Source organism: Haliotis cracherodii, unplaced genomic scaffold, assembly GCF_022045235.1.
Source record: "Haliotis cracherodii isolate W230 unplaced genomic scaffold, xgHalCrac1.p SCAF_6, whole genome shotgun sequence".
Lineage (NCBI taxonomy): Eukaryota > Metazoa > Mollusca > Gastropoda > Lepetellida > Haliotidae > Haliotis > Haliotis cracherodii.
The window spans coordinates 23,483,780-23,508,832 of NW_027266319.1; the positions used below are offsets into that span (position 1 = coordinate 23,483,780).

Sequence of the window (25,053 nt, forward strand, 5' to 3'; positions counted from 1 at the left end):
GTCATTCGCTTGCAAGCGATGTACAGCGATTCGCCTTACAACGGAGCGCTATTTTTCGCAACAATCGCTGTTCTCAAACCAAAATGGCAGCTGAGTTTGACAGCGGAACAAGAAATTCTTGACTGGAGCAACTTGGGGAAATGGGCTCAAAGCGATTCGTGGCTTGCATGCAACACGCCCCTGTGCCACTCTCCTACCAAGAGTTCCATTCGACCTCTGCCACAGGCCAGCGCATCTACACATCTTCATAAACATATGTCATAGAATAGTTAAGTTTCATTGAGAGAATATCCTAAATCGTGAAAAACTATTTCCATTTGCGTAGTTATCGTATGTTTACATTGGTTGTACGGCTCCACGTGCTGTCATGGAAACCCTACGAAGAGCAAGCTAGCTAGTAAATATGTATTGTCATGCAACTCACTGTCGCAGTTGTAGTAGCATATCTATATAATTATGCAAATAAATATGTAAAGCGCTGCCAAATACTTGCATTAGTTCGTTCTATTCTGATTTCTGAAAAAAGCGCGTTTGTTTACAAACAAGAGAAAGGTCCGGTGACAGTGGCAGTGGCCCCTATGTGTGATAATGACGTAACGTTATTAATTGTGACGTCATGTACAATAGAATCGTCACACCGTATTGTTCTCAACAAATGACGTCATGTTGCTTCACTGACAACCGCACACTCCGGCGCAGTTGGTGACTTAGCATAACACCACTGCCACGGTACAAGATACCACCGTGCGGCGTAAACAACAACAAAAAATAACAGAAATTGACGGCTTGGGGGAGGCAATCAACTCTACATAGATGAATGTTATGCAATATGGTTACACTGTGTGCAGAAATAAGAAAGTTGTAACACTTTTTATACATAGAATTCGTTTCTGATATCGCGACGTCATCACAGTGCGGCGATGAGCGGTACCGAAGGCGGCTAACAAGCACCATGAGGGTTAAATATAGTGTTTCCAGAAATATTTTGCAACATTTTGTTACATCATGGTCGGCTCGGAGTCAGTATACCGTATTTCTTCTATTAGACGCTCGGGCTTCTATTTATTTCGGACAAGCGCTTGACTCGGTGTCAATTAGAGGCCCGGCTTCTATTAATACCCCCATTTCACTAAGACCACGAATGTCACGAAATGGAAATATTTTGTGTTCGTAGAAATCCGTAGATATATCTCAATCAATTCTCCACCCGGCGTCTATTCGAGGCCCGGCTTCTATTTTTTGCACTGAACAATTGACACGAAATACGGTACAGTGTCTGAGTGGGACGTCCACGTTACAATCGCGGAATGATATATCCTTATCATAGTGCTAACACTATAAAAACCGGCATTAGCCCGAACTAGTACAAGAAGCTTCACACGCGCGTTATGTTAACATATAAAACCGAGTTTAAATAACAATTTCTACTTCAAACGTTTAAATATCCAGGTGTTTATACATTTTCCTTCTGTTTCAGCTACGGCTCAAGGTATCCACAAAAATAATGGCGGCGGGTGGGATGTGAAATTCAACTGGGCCAGCTGCTGCGGGAAATAAATCTGTATTGTTCGTATCAACAAAGACATTGTGATGGTGATTGACAAGTTGTTATCCATATGTATAGTTATTGACAAGCTGTTATGAACACGTGTATTTTACACCCGGAAGTAACAGGAACAGGAGAAGGGTTGAAGATGTTGACATTTAAGATTATTTGACGGTTATATGATTGTTTTGTGATTGTTAAAAACTTGGGATATTGTCACCTCTTGCACATTTTCCTTCTTATCTGAGCACAAACATGTACAAGTTGGCCGTCGCATCTATGCAGGGATCAAATAATGAAATTCTTATATTTTCATTTTTTTACTAAGACCAATTTATTGTATTACGAGACAATAATATTATTTTAACATCATTTGATTGTTTTATTACAAAGACTATCTTTTCTTTTCTAAAATAGCACGAAATCAACCATTTCTTGATTTACTTTATTCGTGTCTCTTGGCTTGTTGAAAAATAAACATAATGGCTTACTTATTGAAAATAACATTTTTATTATGCAGCCCTTATATTTTTGGGAATATTCACGTCAAATCAACCTTGGCAAAACTATATAATCTTTTCGCTTGGCTAAGCAAGAAACCAAATGTGGTTAAAACTGCTTTACAAAGACTGCTGCTGACAACCATAAACCCAGGACAACCTGCACTGTGTATATTTTGATACGAAACTATTTTTCATATTTTCTTTTACACATAACATAAGATATAACAAGATGTTAAACAGCTGTCATTGTGTGCGGGTACAATCCAAATTTTCACATACACGAACTTCATTTATATTTCCTAATTATTTAGTCTGTCCGTTTTCCGTTCGACAGTATTGTTAAAGAGGCCCGATTGAAACGATTCAGATTGCTAAATAGATTGGTGTTTAGAAAACTACCCTACAGTGTAGTCTTTGTATTTGAAACAACGATTATATCTGTTGTCAAAACAAAGGTCCTTTCTTCTCGTGACCCGCTGTCTTGTGTATTAAATCCCTTAAATATGTTTCCTAAGAAACATTTTTTTGCACTCCCCAAAAAATCCATTCAAGAACGTTAGATAATTTCACTCGGGTTGGGTTTTTTATTTTTTCACATTTACCGTGACCCAATAAAAATATTTTCAATCTCTGCACGCTTGTGCATGACTCACACAAGGGTATTATTTACTTGGAGTATTTTACGGTATTCTGCAAATTTACATTTGCATAACCTGCTGGTTAACTGACTGTGATTTCTTAACCGTCCTATTCTCCCACCGTCCATATTTCATCTTTATTTGTTATTAATATCATGATGTTTATGCCAAAGTGTTTTAAAAAAATGTTTCATACCTGTGGGAAAAGGGATACTTATTACCGTAAACCGTCCATTGAAGTTGTACAGTACTTATATTTGTTGTGGTAAACACACCGTTCACTGTCCGCACAATGCTATACAACCAACTTCTGTCCTTGACTTATAAGCATGTAAATACCGTTCTTGTATTATCTCACTCGCAATACATCAGAATACAATTTAGCTCAATTTACGGAATTCAAAATTGTGAAGCATAATTTAAGTTTAATTTAATTAATAAACACATTAGTAGTAGCTACGGTAGTTTGTGTTTGGTGTATATATGAACATAAAAAAAATCTTAAATGTTTTATTCATAATGATAAATGCTTATTATAAGTTAATTTAAAAAATGAATATTGAACAGTTGGAATCTATTGTATAATATTTAACTGCATGGACACCAGATGGTATATATATTAAAGTTAATTCTGTTACAGATGTGAGTTGTGTTATTTTTTTCAATGCTTGCAGCAAAGGTGTTATAGGGTCGAGCTTTTCGAGATATTCCAAAGGGGGAGAAAGGGATTCAAATGACACAAACACGCGCTACCACTTAATTTGTGTTGGCATCCAGTATTTGTAATTCCAGAACTCCTGAGTCATATGAGTGTTGACAGAAAATTGGTAAATTAGACTAATTTTCACATAGATTAGTGTGCATGACCATACGTGCTCATAAGCTTTGAGCTGAGTATTTTATTGATTTGTCACTTTTTGAAAGGATTGAAATTGACATTGAAATATTGGCATCTGGCATCCATGGCATCCAGCGTACTGAGCAGGGCGCGGCATCCAGCGTAATGAGCAGGGCTCGGCATCCAGCGTACTGAGCAGGGCGCGGCATCCAGCGTACTGAGGAGGGCGCGGCATCCAGCGTACTGAGGAGGGCGCGGCATTCAGCGTACTGAGCAGGGCGCGGCATTCAGCGTATTGAGCAGGGCGCAGCATTCAGCGTACTGAGCAGGGCTCGGCATTCAGCGTACTGAGCAGGGCTCGGCATCCAGCGTACTGACCCGGGCGCGGCATCCGGCGTATCCTGAGCAGGGCTCGGCATCCAGCGTACTGAGCAGGGCGCGGCATCCAGCGTATCAAAAGGGCCGGGACCCTACATTTAGTTTACAAAATATTGCTGGCCGACTATGCTGGCAAAAACAACAAATTCTTTGGATTTCCCAAACAACAAAAAATCGTTCAATGGACATGCTTGATGTTCTGAAAAATAAATAGTATGTTGGAGTGCTGAGGTGCTGCATGGCGCTGACAGTGATCATCATGTCGAAGCCAGCACAGTCAGCGGACCCGGATCAGACCAGCCATATCATACTGAATCGACAGAGGTACAGTGCGAGTGAGTAGGGTTTTACGCCGCTTTTAGCAATATTTCAGCAATATTACGGCTGGGAACACAAGAAATAGGCCTCACACACTGTACCCATGTGACGAATCCAACCCGGGCCTTCGGTGTGACGAGCGAACGCTTTAACCACTAGGCTACCCCACTGCTGGTCATTCGAATGGGGGCGTGGGAAATATAAATTGTCAATGTAAGAGAAGAACCAGCCTAGATTTTCTGCCGAGACAGATTCCACTTGGCGTAAAGGGCAAATAGGCGTGGAAATAATATGAATGAACCACTGAAAATCAGTGATGACACCAGCTGTTCGCGAAAGAATGTGAATCCGTGTCACTTGCTAACGTGTAACATTACATTATACAATGGGCGATAGTTTTATGCAACCTGGACTGACTGCTGGCATACATTATGAAATAATCTACTGCAGTTACATGTTTTTTTGTGAGATGAGTGACTGTAGGTGAGAAAATACCGTTCTAGTTAACTATCGCTTATTGGCTACAAAGATCAATCTTTTAACGGGACGGATTGGGTGTGTTGTTGGGGTTTGTGATTGGGTATGTGGTTGTGTGTGGAACCTGCGCCCCTGAGAATGAAAATGAAAATATCTTACGATGTTATTTAATTCACTATAATACCAGTATTATGTATTCAACACGGGTCTCCCAACAACTAATGAAACGATCGCGTTTATTCTGTATCAAGCTTGCAGGCATAGCCGGCCGTGCCAATTAATACACGCCTGGTTAGCGCTTTTAAGATCCGTTTGGGTTGTGACAAATACAGAACACAAAATACGTTCTTTTAATAAGTGCGACAACTGACACAAATAAATTCTCGGCCATCGTTTTGTACATCACACTGGCAACATAATGATGTAAGAAATATCTATCATGACTATTTTTCAGGACACTTGCACTTTTAAGTTCTCTGTGCATACTTTCATAAATCAGTTCCCTAAATTTATCAAGATAGAACTGACCCGAATCCTCGTATGTGTTTAACGATATGCCTAAACAGGGTCGAGGTGAAATATAATGATTTTCAAAATCGAAAGCAAACGAAATAGGTTATTTAGCGTCGGTTAAAGTGGTATTTTGGACCCAACAGGGATGGACATTAACCAAGAACATCTACTGGTCGGAATAGTGACAGCAAATAGCAATCAATACCCACAAAATGTATGAAATTCTTCTAGCCCTGAGATACCTAACAAAACTGTTCCCGGTTTGCGGGTTAGTACTAATTTCCATCCCTGACCAGTATTATATTTATAGATAAATCAAACATTATCTAACAAGGATAAATGAACTAACAATAAAAGATGTGTGTCGCATCAAAGTATAATTCTATCATATTGAAAAGTTTTAGCGTAAATGCCCGATCCGTTCCGACTGACTTTCTCAGCTAATGTTGTATGGTGATCGTTGCTAAGGAATGTTATCGATGACGTCATTCGCATTTGTCTCTCACTTCCTGGTTGACGTCAGCGGTAACGGCATGATGGCCTCCACATGTGTAACTCAGAAGGATGTACAAGCTGAAGCAACTATGGCAGAAATCATGGAGGAATTCACAAAGGAGTTTCATGCCCAGCTAACTGACATGAGAGATCAAGGCCTTTTTTGTGACGTGTTGATCAACTTTCCTGACGAAGGAAAAAAGATCTATGTTCACAGAGCTGTGATGGCGAGTTGCAGTCTCTACTTTCGTGCTCTCTTTACTTCCCAAATGAAGGAATCTGGTCAGGCAGCGATAGAAATTCCAGGAATTCGACATGGAGATATGGAGGCTATTGTAAGGTACGCTTACACTAGACATGCAAATCTAAACTCGAATAATATTGAGAATGTCTTGTGCGCTGCCGACAGGCTTCATGTGTTTGGGCTTGTTAAAATCTGCAGTGATTTCCTGCGTGAAAGCTTGTGCGTCGAGAACAGCATCGGAATAATGAGACTGGCGCAATATTTTAACTGTCCGAATCTAGCGAAAGAATCTCGGTGGTTTGTCTTGAGAAATATCGCACACATAGTTTCGAGAAACTCCGAATTTCAGAGTCTGAATATAAACGAATTGTGTGAGCTTCTACAGGCGGATGAACTAAATTTCCCCGAAGAGGACGAAGTGGTTCAGGCGATCATGAACTGGGTTAAATTCGACGAGAAGGCCCGTAAAAAACATTATTTTAGTCTTTTGTCCTCAACCAGACTTGGACTTGTGAGAGTGAGGACATTCGAGGACTGCCTCCTCAGGAATTGGGACATTTCAAAGTCACCAGATTGTGCTGCACTCGTAAAGAAGGGTTACAAACTCTGCGAAATCAACCAGCAATGCCGAATTCCTTTCCTCCAGGGAACATCGAATCCCATGCTCCGTCCAAGAGTTCCACACGAGGTCATTTTCGTCCTTGGCGGCTGGTGCCACGACGGCGTCTGCGGCCTCTTCGAAACCTACGACGACCGTGCAGACCGCTGGTATCGCAACGTCAAGTTGACATTTGACCAGAACATCGCCTACCACGCTTTAGTCACTCTCGATCAATGCATCTATGTGGTAGGAGGTTACACGGCTACGAAGTATTTAAACACGACTCGAAAATTTGATTGCCACTTGAAGGTGTGGACGGAAGTTGCGCCAATGCATGCCAAACGGTGCTACGTGTGCGCAGCTGCTCTAAATGATCAAGTGTACGCTTGTGGGGGGTTTGACGGGTTCGTCCGACACAGCTCGGTGGAGTATTACAACCCTGCACGGAATCAATGGGTGGTTGCTGCAAGTATGAGGCAAGTCAGGAGTGACGCGGGGGCGACTGCCCTAGGCGGTAAGATATTTTTTTACTGTTTTCTCATTAGGGACACATAAGCCTTACGCTCTCTTCCTTGATCCAACATAATTATGATACCTGGGTGGGAACAAAACCCCAGCAATCTTGGCCGCACTGGGACGTGGATGTCGAGGGCTTTTAAGACGCTTCGATAGGTCCACATGCCTGAGTGAGTGAGTGAGTATGGTTTTACGCCGGTTTTAGCAATATTCCAGCAATATCACGGCGGGGAACACCAGAAATGGGCTTCACACATTGTACCCATGTCGGGACTCGAACCCGGGTCTTCGGCGTGACGAGCGAACGCTTTAACCTCTAGGCTACCCGACCGCCCCCCACATGCCTGAGTGGTTCAGAAGCCTGATCAAATATGTTATGTCTGTGTGTATAATTTTCATGAAACCTTTCCAAATGTATCCGTATACTGCCTGAGGGTTATCGTTTGATATTCAATAAATGCTCTGAGCTCATGACATCATAATATCGTGCTGCATTCTCAGCTCCTTGAGAAGTATACTTGCTGATGACGGTCTGGTGTTGCAGGGAAGTTGTACGTGGCAGGTGGCTTCAACGGCCAACATTGTCTGGACACGGCGGAGATGTACGACCCAAACACTGACCAGTGGTCAGACATAGAATCTCTATCCTCCCCTCGGAGCGGGGTGGCGCTGGTCAAGTATCGAAGGTCGGTCTACGCTATTGGTGGATTCAGTGGAAATCGCAGACTAAAAACAGGTAAAAACCTCTGTTTTTGAAACTGTTTATCAATTCTGGTTAGTGGAAACGTTACCTATCTCATCCATTGTCGGTAGGCATTTTGAAATGGGGGTCAAAAGGGACGTAGCACCTCAACATGTCGATGCTTTTCAAACTAGTGTACAGTGAAAATGGAGCGTTTGGTCTGTTGTTTAACGCCGCACTCAGCAATACTCCAGCTATATGGCGGTCTGTGTATAAACGAGTCTGGACCAGAGAATCCAGTGATTGACATCATGAGCATCGATCCATGCAATTGGGATGCGATGACATGTTTCAACCAAGTCGGCGAGCCTGACCACCCGATCCCGTTAGCCGCCTCTTACGACAAGCATAGTCGCCCTTACGGCAAGCATGGGTTGCTGAAGACCTATTAATATTCTAAAGTGGAGTTGAATAACCATAGGAAATCTGCCCGCGTCAAGAACAATAACATGTTCAATTTGTATAATTTGTTTCATTTTTAAATAATATAATCATCTTGTATGAGCCCATGAGTAAATCAACCAGTGCACCCCCTCGGGATTCCGGGTAAGAATTGGTTCCCAGCAACCTATATGCTGGTCGTAAGAGGCAAATCAGTTGATCGGGTAGTCAGGCTCGGTGACTTGGTTCGCGTGTCATCATACCCCGACGGCGTGGATCGTTCCTCACATTATCAATCAATGGATTGTCTGGGCCAGACTCGATTATTATTTACAGGCCGCAGCCATATAGCTTGAATATTTCTGTGTGCGGGGTTAAACAACCAACGTAAGATCTTCAAAGATGTTTGGAGAAATGTGCTGATGAAACAAACACAATATGATAAATAAGAATGTGATCATAATTACTAATATAATTCAATTTATTTCAATGTCATCCCAGTTGAGAAGTACGACCCTCGAGTGTCACACTGGGTGATGGTGGCCGATATGGGCATCGGAAGGAGCAACTTCGCCGCCACCGTCTGCGACGGCCTTCTCTTCGCTATCGGCGGTTACGACGGTAACTACGTGTATAATGAATGAAGTGGTATCTTTATATACAGGGCTTCACAGCTATTTGCACAGTAAATATCACATGTGTGAATTCTTACCAATCCGGGCGGTGGGGTGGCCTAGATGCTGAAGCGTTCGCTCGTTACGCCGAAGGCCTGGTTCGATTCCCCACATGGGTACAGTAGGTTAAGCCCTTTTCTAGTGTCGCTTGGGTTATGACCCTTGGGTTTCATCAAGGTACTAAATATGACACGTGAAGATCCGAGGTAGAATAGATCTTCAACAACCCATGCTTGCTGAAAGAGGCCACTATGCTTGTTGTAAGAGGCGACTAACGGGATCGGGTGGTCAGGCTCGCTGACTTGGTTGATACGTCATCGTTTCCCACGATTGTCGTAAGCCTATGTTAAAGTATGTGAGTTACGATTGTCTTAGTGTTACGATCGCTTTGTGGAACGGGGCCCAGACTCGATTATTTACAGACTGCCGTCATATAACTGGAATATTGCTGACTGCAGCATGCGGCGTTAAACAACAAACAAACTAAATGTCTACGGTGTGGTTCATCACTGTCTTTCCTTCCAGACCGCCTCCGTGGTCTAGAGGTAGAGCGTCCGTCCGGAGAGCGGAAGGCTCGGGGTTCGATCCCCGGCCACGTCATACCAAAAGACGTTAAAAGATGGTACTTGTTGTTATCCTGTCCGGCGCTCGGCATTGAGGGGCTAAAACAAGGACTGGTCGGCTCGGAGTCAGTATACTGTGTCTGAGTGGGGTATTCATGTTAAATGCGGCATGGTATCTCAGTGAGCTAGCACTATAAATCGGCATCAGTCAGGACTAGTACAAGCAGCCACACACACGTGCATGCACGTCGCTATACAAGTGCAATAATCTTGGAAGCGACGTTAAACCCAATTTCACCTCACCTTTCCTTCCAACATAATCTGACACTCTGTCATATAACCGAAATAATTAAAAAGCCTCGTTTATCCATACACATATAAATTGTTTGTGATACCATGCTAGTTGATTGCGTTTATGTTTCAATACTCCCTAAAGTGATGTCACATAAATGCCTTATATTTAAGCACGTACATAGATAGTTCTCTACGCATTATGCATTGGTGCGTGGGAGAAAAAACAACAACAAAACAATACATGTCCACAGTTAACATATTATTAATTTTATATCTCAGTTTATATTATATCATGTTCTCACAGGGACGTCAACTACTGCACAGGTCGAGTGTTATGACATCTACGAGGACGAGTGGTTCTCCTCTGCGTCGCTTTTGACGGGGCGGAGCGCCACCAGTGCGTGCACGGTCGTTGACCTGCAGAATGTACGTGACTACACATACTATGGCCGAGATCCCAAGTTCATCTGCTCCAACATCAGGAATTATGATTAATTCATTTATCTCATGTCGTGGTACGGATCTGCATTGAAAACATGAATACCTCTAACCAATATTGATTAGCATGCTACAAGGTATCGACATAATTAATAGCCTTGAGGTTCGCTGGGAATAGTTTGATCGGTTAACTCCAGATTAAGTGATATGAACCAACTGATCAAGTATGGATAACTGGCGAAATAGACTACGAGACACACGAGTCTATTTCTCCAGGGCGAAATTAATGCTACAGCATTTTAAACTTTAGCTATGATTTCAAGTTCCAAACGGTTGTAAAAAACTAAAGAGCAAAAAAGCTCACATTTCACTCACGGTTTAAGTAAGGGTGCAGTTCAAAGGTTCGATGTCAGAAAATTACTGCTACGTTCATAACATTATCACTTGTAGCAGTACTTATGAGAACGATGTGTATGATCGTGGGTTCGAATCCCGATTCATTCTGATAATGTTTATCGGTCTCTCAGCACCATGCCCGTCCTCGTGGGTTTCACCAAACGTCTGAGACCTGCATCGCTTCGGGATTTCCTCCCACATTATGCTGACACGCCGTTGTATAATTGGAATACTATTATTCAAAGCGACGTTAAACCCAACTCGCTCATCATGAAAGAAAACTTAGGTTTCCACTGTAACCGCGTCACTGCAATAGCTGTTACAACAAAAATAATGAAGGAACCGCATGATTACTATCATTAGACGTTAATTTCGGATCCATGCAGGTTAACGGATATTTCGGATCCAAAGGGAGCAAAGTGGCGCAGGAAAAAAAGCTATCCGACCACATCAATGGCACTTGACGTGCACGAGCAAATTTTCACTTAAACAGACGCTGTGAAACATTTATCACCTCGAGACGAATTTCCGGCAGTGCTCTCTTTCCACCAGTGGTTTTGCTTCTTCCAAAGTCGTTCGAGTTCATGCAACCAACGTAATGCGTATTCAGCTCGTGGAGTCATTTGGTGTCGTTGCAATCTCATTAAAATCAGATCTTTGTTCTCGCTAGCGCTGAACAAAGCTTTGTTTAGCGGCAGCGAGAACTTCGATCTGATTTTATTGAGATTGGTGTCGTTGAAGTAGCAGGTTACCACGGTTGTGTTTGTCCTGGCGTACGTCGACTGCAACAGCTGATTTACCCTCAGTTCTGGATAGCGCGGATGTTTCGGTGTTTCGGATCAAACTTAACCATTGCAATATTTTTTGCACAAATTCGGATGATAGTTTTGGTGAATGGTTTATGCCCGTTTCAGCTGATTGTGTTGACTGAGGTAAGCAGCGGGGTACTTTTTTTTCTTACTTTTTTTTCTTAAAACTCAGCAAATTTCTGTTGCTTGCTGGTGTTTGTCCGGGGACTGAATGAGGAACATTATTATAATGGTTATTTACATAGTTAAATAGGATATTGGTTTCAATTCTTTGAGTATTAAAATACACAAGTTCAAGAGAGACCAAAAAGGATTTATCATATACAGACATGGTTACTAAGTCACTCAGTGTCGGTTTTGTAGCAATATTCAGAAGACAAAGCCTGTCACATCTGCTTTGAATGTAAGACAGGCAGAAACAGATCTAAACATGATAAACAGAGAATCTCACCCGAGTGTCTTTTGATATCAAATATATCAACACGAGTTGATAAAAGTGGAAAAATTCCGAGGCTTGCCGAGGATTTTTGCCACTTTTATCAACGAGTGTTGATATATTTGATATCAAAGGACACCAGGTTGAGATTTTATTTATCATCCAACATCATTCTTTCAACTTTTTTAATTTGTAGACAGTAATTGGCAGTGTCTTCAGTGTAAAAAGTACTGCAAACAGCTTCAGTAGCAGAGCCATTAGTGATGTCATTTGATTGTGACGTCATGGTAACCAGTGACGTCACAATGGTCCGCAAAGCATTGTGATGTAATTTCATTGCAGCGATATCTACAGTGTAGATATCGCTTGTTATCATATAATAGGTAGGTTTCTCGACAGGATAAAGCCAACGGATAAAAACGCCAAGGCTCGCTAAATACAATGTTTATTCCTAATGCAGGATATTTACCATCCCCAAACACACTCGCGTGATAACCTCTATATCTCATCCAAGCGATATCTCCTGTGGGAGCCAGTGTTGGATGATAAATGACTTTTCTTGGGTGATGTACTTAATTATGCAGAGATTGTATCAAAATGTCACATCACTGCGTGCTTTTTGAAAATGAGAAACGACATTGTCTTGTTATTGTTTCTTATTTGGAGACCCCTGAAGATTCCGGGGAAGAATAGGTCTTCGGCAACCCATGCTTGCCGTAAAAGGTGACTATGCTTGTCGTAAGAGGCGACTGACTTGGTTGATACATGTCATCGATCCCAATCCCAATTACGTGGATTGATGCTCATGATATCAATCACAGGATTGTCTGGTCCAGACGCGATTATTTACAGACTGCGTCATATAGCTGTAATATTGCTGAGTGCGGCGTTAAACAACAAACCAACCAATTATTTGGCGAAATATTTAGTCAAATATGTATATGGCAATTGTGTCAGCAAAATGATGAGATTTCTTCAGAACATCTCTTAATTGTTGTAGATTATATTAATCTATATTGTAATAAACAGCATCTTTGTAAATATCTTCATGTTCTTTATTAACTGATGTCAATTTGTGATATACAACCCGAACTTACACTAAGTTACTCAACAATGATCATTGTGGTATAGTAACTTGTATTGTTTTACGCCGCGTTTAGCAATATTCCACCCGTGAAGATCCGGGGTAGAATAGGTCAGCAACCCATGCTTGCTGTAAGAGGCGACTAACAGGATTAAGGGGTCAGACTAGCTGACTTGGTTGACGCATGTCATAGTTTCCCAATTGCGTAGATCGATGCTCATGATGTCAATCACTGGATTGATCCAGACTCGATCATTTACAGACCGACGACACATAGCTGGAACATTGCTGAGTGCGGCGTTAAAAACAAACAAGCAAGCAATATTCACGCACTATCATGGCTGAGGACACCAGAGTATGAGCTTCGTACTTTGTACCCGGTGTGATGAGCAAATGTCTCAATCACAAGGGTGCGGTCGGGTAGCCCAGTGGTGAAAGCGTTCGCTAGTCACGCCGAAGACCCGGGTTCAATTCCCGACATGGGTATAATGTGTGAGGGCCATTTCTGGTGTCCCCCGCAGTGATATTGCTGGAATATTGCTTAAAGTGGCGTAAAGCCATACTCACTCACTCACTCAACCACAAGGTGCCCCTCTGACCTCTGTGGCAAAGGATACTGTAGACATGTGCCCCAGGTACCTTTGTGAATAGGCAAAATAAGTTTCGCGAAACAATTACGGCTCATTGTCTGGTTAGGACTTAATTATTTATTTCACAAATAGATCTATATTAGATCTGTAGCCCTGGCAATACAATTACCTTTTCAAATCTTGTACTATCAAAGAAGGCGTCAAACAAGTTCAAGTACAGTCGTCAACTTGTATCCCTATGTGTTTACTTGCGCATAATAACAAGCGCGATAACTCTAAACTGCACAGGTCTATCACTAAAAAAATAAAAAGCATACTTCATATGGAATATTCGGATTCAATGCCATAGAAATGCACACACTTTGCCAGAATCTCATCCCATATTTTCTTCTTTCTGTTATTCGTGATGCATGATGAAAAGTAGAAAACAAAACATCTGAATTGGAACCGACGTCTTCCGTACGAATTTCGATTTCTCTGGCGAAAGAATTCTCTTCCTCGATTACTTTTCACAACTGTCCTCCATATTATTCCGCTTCATCGTCTGCTCGGAGCTCATGCCACGGTAGGTAACTCTCGTGCTATCAATTTTCCCACCTAACAAACAGAGATAGCTCATAGTTGACGGGCGTGTAAGGTACGTGTCTGCGGTTTTCGCCAGTTTTAGTGTAGGTTTGTGAAATAGTCTTAGACCATGGCGTTAACTCCGCGCAAATATGGCATAATCTCTACGAGCGGGTAAATTAACGACTGCTTTATGAAATGGTACCCAGTATCTTTGAAAGCGTTGATGTTTGCTCTACCCTTGCCGAGAGCCCCGATGGGGTCCTACACAACAGTCGAGACACGACCCTACATTATGTAGGGTCATGTCTTGACTGTAGCACCCCATCACGGCTCTCTACCCTATTTTCGCGGAAGAGAGATTAGTGATGTCATTTGATTGTGACGTCCTGGTGACGATGACGTCCCAATGCTCCTTCCTAAATTCTTCAGTCTGGCAGGACATGCAGATTCATGACACATCAACGAAATAACCCATCAATTTATTTATTACCACAAAAATGTGTAGCAAAAGTAGCAAAGATCTGACCAGCAGAGTGTGAGGAATCTCTACATCACAACTTTTAAATACAGACAGATCAATGGACACGACAATAATCAACACGTTATCAACATCATCATCATCATCATCATCATCATCAATCACTCCCTCTACTATCAACAAACATATACTACTCAAAACAAGTGAAAGAACACCCACGATTCGAAGGCTGGGTGTGGCAAAATGCCCACAAGCCATGACAGGTTAACTAAAGTCATATAAAAAATTGGGAGTACTTTAATTTTTTGGACTAGTTTATGTAGGCTGGAATATGTGTTTTCTGATATATATAGAGTGACTGAAGCTAACATTTTATGAAGTGATTAAGTTAATAGTAATTGATTACCCAAATTGAACACAGAATGTCTGCGGCTGTCTCCTTCACTGGTTACATCCAAACGAAGACCGAAAATTGGTCATAGTCCACTTTTAGGGACTGGTCACATATTACAGGGAGGGTTGGTTAGGGCTTATTGACGCACTAATGTACAGAATATAATGACCACCTCCTAATGCTTGTCATGTTTTGGATGACCCTCCCCTTGTCCTTGTACGTTTATTTCCATGACCCTGCCCATGACAAAATGCAGAATATATATTAATTAAAAACTGTCCATATTGTCATGACACTCCAGGACTATGTGTATTATTTTTAGGACCATCCCCTGCAGTGAGTGAGTGAGTTGGGTTTAACGCCGCTTTTAACAATATTCCAGTTATATCAAGACGTGTCAGCTTAATGAGGGAGGAAGCCCGAAGTGATGCAGGTCTCAGACGTTTAACACTTCGGTGAATCCGGTGGTTATGGTGCTGACAAACCTAGAAACATAATCGGGGCGAACCGGGATTAGAACCCACAATCATAGGTTTCTGGCGTGCCCTAGGGACGCACTCTGCACAATGAATCGCGGCATCTTAGACGACTGGGCCACCCGTGCACCCCCTTCCCTAGAAACTGTCAAATATTTTGGTGACCGTCTCCTGATTCCCTCTGACCCACACACCCCCTAATGTGCTGGGAGAGCCCAGTGCTTCACAGCTCTCGTGAGATTACAGTTTTCCTGTACCCAGGAACATGGGGGGGGGGATGTCAAGGACGTGCATAATAATCAGGGGGGACATTGGTTTGAACATGAATCAGTTTCAGTGAACATTACTGTCTTTGTGTGTCTGTCTGTGTCTGCCCTGCAGTGTGTGTGTGTGTGTGTGTGTGAGTGTGTCTCTGTGTCTGCCCTCCAGTGTGTGTGTGTTTGTGTTTGTGAGTGTGTCTGTGTCTGCCCTCCAGTGTGTGTGTGTGTGTTTGTGAGTGTGTCTGTCTGTGTCTCTGTGTCTGCCCTCCAGTGTGTGTGTGTGTGTGTGTGTTTGTGAGTGTCTGCCCTGCAGTGTGTGTGTGTGTGTGTGTGTGTGTGTTTGTGAGTGTGTCTGCCCTCCAGTGTGTGTGTGTTTGTGAGTGTGTCTGTCTGTGTCTCTGTGTCTGCCCTCCAGTGTGTGTGTGTGTGTGTGTGTTTGTGAGTGTCTGTCTGTGTCTGCCCTGCAGTGTGTGTGTGTGTGTGTTTGTGAGTGTGTCTGCCCTCCAGTGTGTGTGTTTGTGAGTGTGTCTGTCTGTGTCTGCCCTGCAGTGTGTGTGTGTGTGTGTGAGTGTGTCTGCCCTGCAGTGTGTGTGTGTCTGTCTGTGTCTGCCCTCCAGTGCGTGTGTGTGTGTTTGTGAGTGTGTCTGTGTCTCTGTGTCTGCCCTCCAGTGTGTGTGTGTTTGTTAGTGTGTCTGTCTGTGTCTGCCCTGCAGTGTGTGTGTGTGTCTGTCTGTGTCTCTGTGTCTGCCCTCCAGTGTGTGTGTGTGTGTCTGTCTGTGTCTGCCCTCCAGTGTGTGTGTGTGTGTATTTGTGAGTGTGTCTGTCTGTGTCTGCCCTCCAGTGTGTGTGTGTGTGTGTGTGCATGTGTGTGTTTGTGAGTGTCTGTGTCTGCCCGCCAGTGTGTGTGTGTTTGTGAGTGTGTCTGTCTGTGTCTCTGTGTCTGCCCTCCAGTGTGTGTGTGTGTGTGTGTGTTTGTGAGTGTGTCTGTCTGTGTCTCTGTGTCTGCCCTCCAGTGTGTGTGTGTGTTTGTGAGTGTGTCTGTCTGTGTCTCTGTGTCTGCCCTCCAGTGTGTGTGTGTGTTTGTGAGTGTGTCTGTCTGTGTCTCTGTGTCTGCCCTCCAGTGTGTGTGTGTGTGTGTGTGTTTGTGAGTGTGTCCGTCTGTGTCTCTGCCCTCCAGTGTGTCTGTGTGTGTTTGTGAGTCTGTCTGTCTGTGTCTCTGTGTCTGCCCTGCAGTGTGTGTGTGTTTGTGAGTGTGTCTATCTGTGTCTGCCCTCCAGTGTGTTTGTGTGTGTGTTTGTGAGTGTGTCTGTCTGTGTCTCTGTGTCTGCCCTGCAGTGTGTGTGTGTCTGTGTGTGTTCGTGAGCGTGTCTGTCTGTGTCTGCCCTGCAGTGTGTGTGTCTGCCCTCCAGTGTGTGTGTGTGTGTGTGTGTGTGTGTGTGTGTGTGTGTGTGTGTGTGTGTGTGTGTGTGTGTGTGTGTGTGTGTGTGTGTGTGTAAGTCTGTGTGTGTGTGTTTGTGGCTGCTTGTACTAGTCCACATTGATGTTGGTTATATTGTGCTAGCACACAGACATACCATACCACCGTTTAACATGGATACCACACAGACACAGTATACTGACTCTGAGCTGACCAGTCCTTGTTTTATCCCCTCAATGCCTAGCGCCAGGCAGAGCAACAACAAGTAGCAGACAGCCATTTGGTATGACACAGCCTGGTATCAAACCACAGACATTCCATTATTAACACTTTTAGACTTCTTCGCATAACGCCAATAAAACGGTACCGATTGCCAGTGTCGGCTTCACTATTTGTGTGAGGTTGTAGGAGTTGTTCTGTTCGTCAGTTCACTACACTTTCGTCGTGTCTCCCACAATCCATCACAACAGTTATTTTCTAATGCAGCACATATCTGAAAAGGTAGATGGTGCTTTAATTACTGATGATGAGTATACATGCACAGACTGAACCAGAGAAACATGTGGTCTCGCATTCACAGGAGTTACAAATCCATGAGAGAACACACAACCCATACAAGAAATATATGACATGAGTGAACCAAAATTTCTTCTATATTAATCTCTATAACATACAAATACTACTAATAAGATTTTACTGACCATTTGAAAAGATTTTTCAAACTCAAGGACTGGACATTTTATGTCAAGAAAAGGTCTGTACATCTAGCTCTGAGAGAAATATATAAACTTAAAATGACATACACAATAAACTGGTAGGAATAAATTTTGGCACATCAAAACCAGCTTCTCCAAACTCATACATTTGAACTCACAATCGGGGTAGAGTGTCTCGATGACAAAAGGTAACAGCCTATTGACGGCATGTCTTTAAAGACCTGTTAATTAAAGGGAGTAGGGGAAAAACAAAGTGGTCAGTAAACATGAAGGGTTCAGGTGTGTGTGAGTGTGTGTTAAAAAAAGACACTGCAGATCTCTTTGGCAGAATAATGACAATCATGCCTTTCATATTTTTCTCCATTTGGAATGTGAAGCTTGAGCTCATGATAACAATGATTTGGATGATTTGCTATATGATGGTGGTCTGTAAATAATCAAGTCTGGACCAGACAATCCAGTGATTAATATCATGAGCATTGTTCCACACAATTGGGATCAATGACATGCATCAACCAAGTCAGCGAGCCTGACCACCCGATCCTGTTAGTCGCCTCTTACGACAAGCACAGTCGCCTTTAACAGCAAGTGCAAGGTCATGATGACACAGCTAAGGGACCAGTCATTTATTATGGGGGTGCTATATATTTATCACTACAATTACTGAAGAAAATATGGCAACATGTTAAAAGGATCACTTACATAGAAAACATTCATCGGCTGAAACATGTGATTTTAACTGCATCTGTTCCAAAGAATTAGATCATACTAAACAGAAATTAGAAAATTTGAAATTCAGGCTTTTTGAGACTAGTCCAGAGGACCAGTAGAAACCTCATATCACTAGTTTGTAGCTAGACCTGCATGGACAAGAGAACAATATATACTACTGTCAGTTTTATTCAGTTTCCATTTGTAGAAAAATGGAAGCACTAAGAGTGAGTGAGTGAAGTAGGGTTTAACGCCGCTTTTAACATTATTTCAGTCATATCATGGCATGTCAGCTTAATGTGGAAGGAAAGCCCGAAGTGATGCAGGTCTCGGACGTTTACCACTTCGTTGAAACCCACGAGCACGGGTTTGGTGCTGACAAACTTAGAAACATAATCGGGGCGAACCAGGATTTGAACCCACAATCATAGGTTTCTGGCATCCCCAAGGGACGCAACTCTGCACAGCGAATCGCAGCGCCTTCGATGACTGGGCCACCTGTGCCCCCGGAAGCATTTAGAACTGGTTCAGACTTCTCGCCCTCAAATTGTAGAAGTCAATGAGGATTACCATCATGGTTTTATACTTGTCCTCAACACAATTTAGTGAAATATGAAGGCTGTTAATATCTTACATCACGGAACACTTCAGGCATCATCAATCATAAAACACATATTATCACAGACTGCTGCACAAAAAATACTCCCAAGTATTCATTTAGATGGAGACTTTTGCCTTTCTCTTATCAAATATAAGAACTTCATAAGACAAACTTATTTTTCCTTGCCTTACAGATGAGCCTGTCCCAAATAGAAACTAAAGATTATAACATTATATCCAAACTCTGTTCTTGTTGTTGTATGTTTTAACTTATCATACAAATAGGTCTTTTATTGCTCCAGGAAATTGACAAGTGAGAGAGAGTGAGTGAATATTGCTTAATGCTGCATCAGCAATTTTGCAGCAATTCGCAGCGAAGAAATCGACAAGACAGGAAATATAATTACTCTGGCTTTATGAACCATGGGCCATACTATTTAAATTTTATGTTTCACAGATTTATTCCATTATTAAAAATAAATATAAATATAAACAGCTATGTCAACCATTATTTATTTATATGAACATCATTCTGGCGTTAAAACTGTAGCTGGCTTCTCGCATCACTGACAGTGATGTAGACATGGAATTTATGTATAACTTTTTATATTGTATAAGAGAGTCTATATTACTAGTTGGAGCCATAAAAAAAAAAAAATTATGTTTCATTTATTTCTTTTCCAGCTGCTTTTCAGTAGGGGAAGCAGTGAGGCCTGTGAAGCTAAAAATAGATAATGTGTGACCTCGAGTATTGTAAAGATCATGAACACATCAACAAGACCAATCTCATTAAAATCAGATCTTAGTTCCCGCTACAGCTAAACAGAGATCTGAGGACATCCCATTACGGGTCACGTCAGACCGACCTTATGCGAACTTTGACCGACCAATGGAATGACCAATCAGAAGGCAGCTTTCTCATGCTTTACGACACTAATTTCAAATTGGCGACTACGCTTCGAAATATATTTTGACAAATTCTCTATTACAAATTTGAAACCCGGACAAAAGAACATTCTGGAATGGCTAATAGATGGTCTAGATTGTGTGGATTCAGTCGTTAAACCCGTAACTATCGTTCGGAGTTAAACTTTTCGAGGTTGCATGATTAGAAATCACATCCCGACTGTCACTTTCATAATCTGGTAAGCGATGCTCTGATTGGTCGGATGAAAGGTCGTTCTGACGTGATCCCTTATGGGATGTCCTCAGATCTTTGCTTAGCGGTTTTAATGAGATTGCAACAAGACATTGTTATAAATGTTCACAGCTGATGGACCAACTGGAACAACCATTACTCATGTACACTCCCTCAAGTGAGACTGAACGGTACAGTAATCAAACATACAATATAAATTACATTCATAAGACAAAATGTTTACTTAAATACCGTTATCGACGTAATAAGCGCCCAGGGCGCTCTCAAAATTAGAAATAGGGGTCTCTTATTAAAATATTATTTTGGTGAAAAAAACAAGAGTTGAAAGATAAATTTCGTGGTTTATGCTTACAGCCTGAAATGTATACTAGTATGTACGGCAGATATATTTTTCAAGAATTTAATTGCCCAAAATTAATGGTGCATATAACACAGGAGTGCGTATTATACGCGAATGAATAAGTCTTGTATATATTTATCAATCGGAAGGGGGGCTAATTGGGATTGTTCACGGACCAATATATCAGCAAATATCGCCGTGGGCGCTTATTAGAGCGGGGCGCTTATTACGTCGAATACGGTATGCATTTTTCAGTGTTATATTTTTGGTCACATCTCTGAACAAAGTAATGGCTTACGATCCTGTCTAACTATAACTCATACACGGAACTCAAGTGGGTTGCAGTGTGAGGTCTCAAATGTTGCATTTAGTGCAGTTAAATCTACAGGTACCCTAGCTCTAAATTGAAAACAGTACATTTCTCTTCCATGACTAAAATAAACATGAACTCTTTGGGGTTAGCAAAAATATTCATAAAGCGGCATGGGTTAGGTCCATTTTTTAAAATTGGTTGTCAATTTCAATTCAGGAAACACCAACAATAGCCTTTCTACAATAATGTCACATTATGTGCTTGAACATAATTTTGGGACATAAACAAGCTTTACTTGCATGTGGTAAGCATGGAAAGTGTGTGGCACAACTACTTCGTAAGCCAGCATGAAGTGGGCATCCTTCAAGATTAATTAATGCTGTAGTACTGATAAGAAAAGCACATGGGTCACAAATCAGGCGAATCTAAGCATGTTGGTTGCAGAGAGGGCTTGGATGGGTGACCATGTTCGCTAGCTCGAGGGGCGGTCGGGTAGCCTAGTGGTTAAAGCGTTCGCTCGTCACGCCGAAGACCTGGGTTTGATTCCCAATGTGGGTACAATGTGTGAAGCCCATTTCTGGTGTCCCCCGCTATGATATTGCTGGAATATTGCTAAAAGCGGTGTAAAACCATACTCACTCACTCACTCACTCACTCACTAGCTCGACTCCTGAGAGTTGCTAGGGCTTCGGTGGAGTTTGGACCTGCCCCACCCTGAAGCACATGTGGCACATGTGGTGTGACCTTGGGCAGGTGACCTTGTTCAAAGTATGCCTCAGTTCACCCAGCAGTGAGTGGGTACCAGAAAGGATGATATGGTAATGTGACCTGCACCTCAGGCAGCATGGGTTCTGTACTCCCAGGGAAGTCAGACTGAATATCTTGTGCACACGGATTCATTGACCAGGGTAATAATGCCTTTGTGCTTAGACCTTGCTTATATATGGAGTGAGTGAGTGAGTTGGGTTTAACACCGCTTTTAAAAGAATTCCAGTTACCAGTATATCAAAGCGTGTCAGCTTAATATGGGAGGAAAGCCTGAAGTGATGCAGGTCAAATCTAGAAACATAATGGGGGCCAACCTGGATTCGAACCCACAATCACAGATTTCTGGCGAGCCCAAGGGACGCAATTCTGCTCAGCAAATCGCGGTGCCTTAGACGACTTGGCCACCCGTGCACAACTATTATTGTTATATCAATATTATTACCTGAGAAAAGTTTGTATACATGATAAGCGTTGCATCATTTTCATTAGGTTCAGGGATGAGACCATAGCTTAGACTTGTCAAAAGGCATATCCTGTGCTAGCTGCTTGTATGTTGCCATAGTTACACAACACAAAATATCACATCACATGAGACTGACTTCATGTACACTGAGTATCTTCAAGTCTGACAATGAAACCACAAGATAACAATGAACAACAATCACGTTCAACAATAAATGCAAGACAATGCCTTTCAGCATCTTAAAATACTTCTATGATGTTACCATGGTAACAATGGCATAGTGAAAACATCCTTCAGCTTAATACTGCCATGATTTGTAAGTTAATGAATAACTCAGTATTTGGCAAAACAATATAAAAAAATGTTAGGATGGTTCAAGAAGGCTTGGCATCTTGACCTCATTGCCTATACTACTTGAATATATTCTTAACCTGAAAAAAATTGGAGGTGTGCTCAACTGGTTCTGCAGTCCTGCAGCTGTGATCAAGTCAATCTTCAACTTCCTGATGCAACGGCGTAAACTGACTATAACTGTCCAGTTGCAACCCTTGCCAAACTAGGCTGGAATTATGGAGTTATATTTTGGCTGGACTAACAAGTCTATGCATACATAGTCCAATCAAAATCGCGTAACGAAATCAACATCCAGTTCATCAACTGCCATGCAGATTTTGTTTGAATGACGGAATTACTTACATCAACAGATACTTTCCAAATCCTTTTATGTTTCTTATCATGTTGTTCATGTGACTTGAAGCATATTGTGAGAAAAGACCCGTTTTATTACAATATAGATCTTGAATATCAATCTCATCATCTTGACTGGGTGCGGCCATTTGGCATGAAGCAAATGCAAGTGATATGAGAGGTGGAATCTGATTGGTCAACTGGGGGGACATAGAAAGAAGGGACAAAACTTGTAATAACGACTGGTGGCGCTATGATTGAGCCCAAAACATTTAGGCCTCATGTGGAAACTGGAGTGTTTTCAAATAATCACATACCGTATATCACCATCAATAATATGACCCCACCCAAGCACTTGTAGAAACCTTCAAAATCAGTGCTAATTTATATACTACGGTCTGGAGAACAGCAGAGCAAAGAGAGTTGTAAACGTTTCAATAAACAAACATAAAGAATCACTAGTGGAACATGAAACAGCAAGATAAATATGTGAAAATGTCTACCCCATACATCATACAATTCCCTTTCAAACCCCCTCATTCCAGGCACCACTATCTTGCATGACAGACGTCCTAGGTTATCCAGGGTATTGGATATCTGTTCTATTATAATACCAAAAATCGCCCGTTCACTGCCATAGCTTAATCTTGACCCAGATTCAATTTACATGATGCTGAAAAAGTAGCCATCCAATTTAAGTACACTCATGAGAGAGAGAAATTCTGTGAACAGTTTATGATAAGACTGATTGAGATGGTGACATCACTTCAGACACAAAGCTATGGTGGTGAATGGGTCCAGGGTATATAATAAAATTGACTGGAGATATAATACCCTGGACAATAGAGGATGGTTATACTACTGATATCACAGTTCAATGCCACCCCATGTACTGGTCACATTTTTACAAGAATACCCACATTCAAACATTCACCCCAACAAATACCTGTTCTTGTACACCAGTTACCATGACAAAACCTCTTTTCATACAAAAAGCACTTATTTACATGAGTTGAAGACAATAAATATATAGGAGAAAAATAGATAAAGAAAACGAAGAATATCTTGAATTGGTAATCTCTTCCAGAAAACCATTTTGTCTTCTTATAGACCCGACACATTTTTTCATCTTTGTCTGATGTTAATGACTCCTCGTCAGTCAGGGGGAGAACTGCCTGCATCAGCTGAACATTAGTGTCCCAGGTAGTTGTCTTAAAGCATCTTCACATATCGTGGATATTTAACACGTTTTGAACATACTCTGTAATTACTGTAAACTGCATACAAATTGTTGTGATTTTCAGAAAGGATATGTTTTCAAATGAATCCTATACAGATTGATGGTAAATGTGTGCATCGTATAGAACTGTTTCACATGTTAAACAGAACACTTCATAGAATAACCTACAATGACAACACATTGCCAGATGGGCGTAACCTTGGTAACCAAAATGCTGTAACCATGGTACCAATGACATCCCCTCATGCCGTGCTGGTCTTGGGAGTAAGTGTCGACAGTCCAACAGTGTGACCACACACTGACCAGAGAGATAGCAAGAGCCCAAGGTGAAGGTCAAGGTGAAGGTCAGGGCATCCTGACCACAGCGATACCGGCATCACACCTGGGAGTCTGCATACAGTTCTCCAGGACCTCCCAGGTGTCTGTCATGGGGTCATATGCCTCCACAGTGTTCAGAAGGGTGTTGCCATCATACCTGTAACCATGGTAACAACAAAATACATTTACAATATTGTCGTCTTCAGCAACCCATGCTTGCAATAAATGGCGACTATGCTTGTCTTATGAGGTGACTAATGGGATTGGGTGGTTAGGCTTGCTGACTTGGTTGATGCATGTCATCGTATCCCAATTGTGTGGATCGATGCTCATGATATCAATCAATGGATTGTCTGGTCGAGACTCGATTATTTACAGACCGCCGTCACATAGCCGGAATATTGCTGAGTGCGGTGTTAAACAAACAAATAAACAAACAATACAATAGTGTCAAGAAATAACAATTAATTTGCTGAATAAAATTCTTGTGACAAATGTTGACAACATTAAATGTTGACTATTTACAAAAGTGAATATTTTTTCAGTACTCATGAAACAGAATTTATAATGATTATGACATTCATGTCACCATGGCGAGTACCAAGTTTTTAAATTTTGGGGTGACAGGGTCTTATACATTTACCAATATTCCATCAAGGCAGGGACAACAAA

General features: G+C 41.9%; 3 protein-coding genes across 4 annotated transcripts in view; 2 read left to right on the forward strand and 1 right to left on the reverse strand.

Annotated features, from left to right (window-relative positions):
* The window catches only part of LOC139445227 (uncharacterized), a 100,475-nt gene extending 97,189 nt beyond the window's left edge, over nucleotides 1-3,286 (forward strand). The window contains exon 29 of the mRNA XM_071226366.1: nucleotides 1,478-3,286. Within this exon, the coding sequence (XP_071082467.1) occupies nucleotides 1,478-1,557 (80 nt within the window). The 3' untranslated portion in view covers nucleotides 1,558-3,286. The remainder of the gene's footprint in view (nucleotides 1-1,477) is intronic.
* Nucleotides 3,287-5,681: 2,395 nt separating this feature from the next.
* Nucleotides 5,682-10,216, forward strand: LOC139446089 (kelch-like protein 10). Its single transcript, XM_071227368.1, has 4 exons — nucleotides 5,682-7,065; nucleotides 7,612-7,803; nucleotides 8,692-8,811; nucleotides 10,026-10,216. The coding sequence occupies exons 1-4, from the start codon at nucleotides 5,682-5,684 to the stop codon at nucleotides 10,214-10,216; spliced, it is 1,887 nt and encodes a 628-aa protein (XP_071083469.1).
* A 10,650-nt stretch (nucleotides 10,217-20,866) lies between these two features.
* The window catches only part of LOC139445774 (kelch-like protein 12), a 28,380-nt gene continuing 24,193 nt past the window's right edge, over nucleotides 20,867-25,053 (reverse strand). For both annotated transcript variants that reach the window (XM_071226987.1, XM_071226988.1), the window contains exon 11: nucleotides 20,867-24,538. In XM_071226987.1, the coding sequence (XP_071083088.1) occupies nucleotides 24,409-24,538 (130 nt within the window). In that variant the 3' untranslated portion in view covers nucleotides 20,867-24,408. The remainder of the gene's footprint in view (nucleotides 24,539-25,053) is intronic.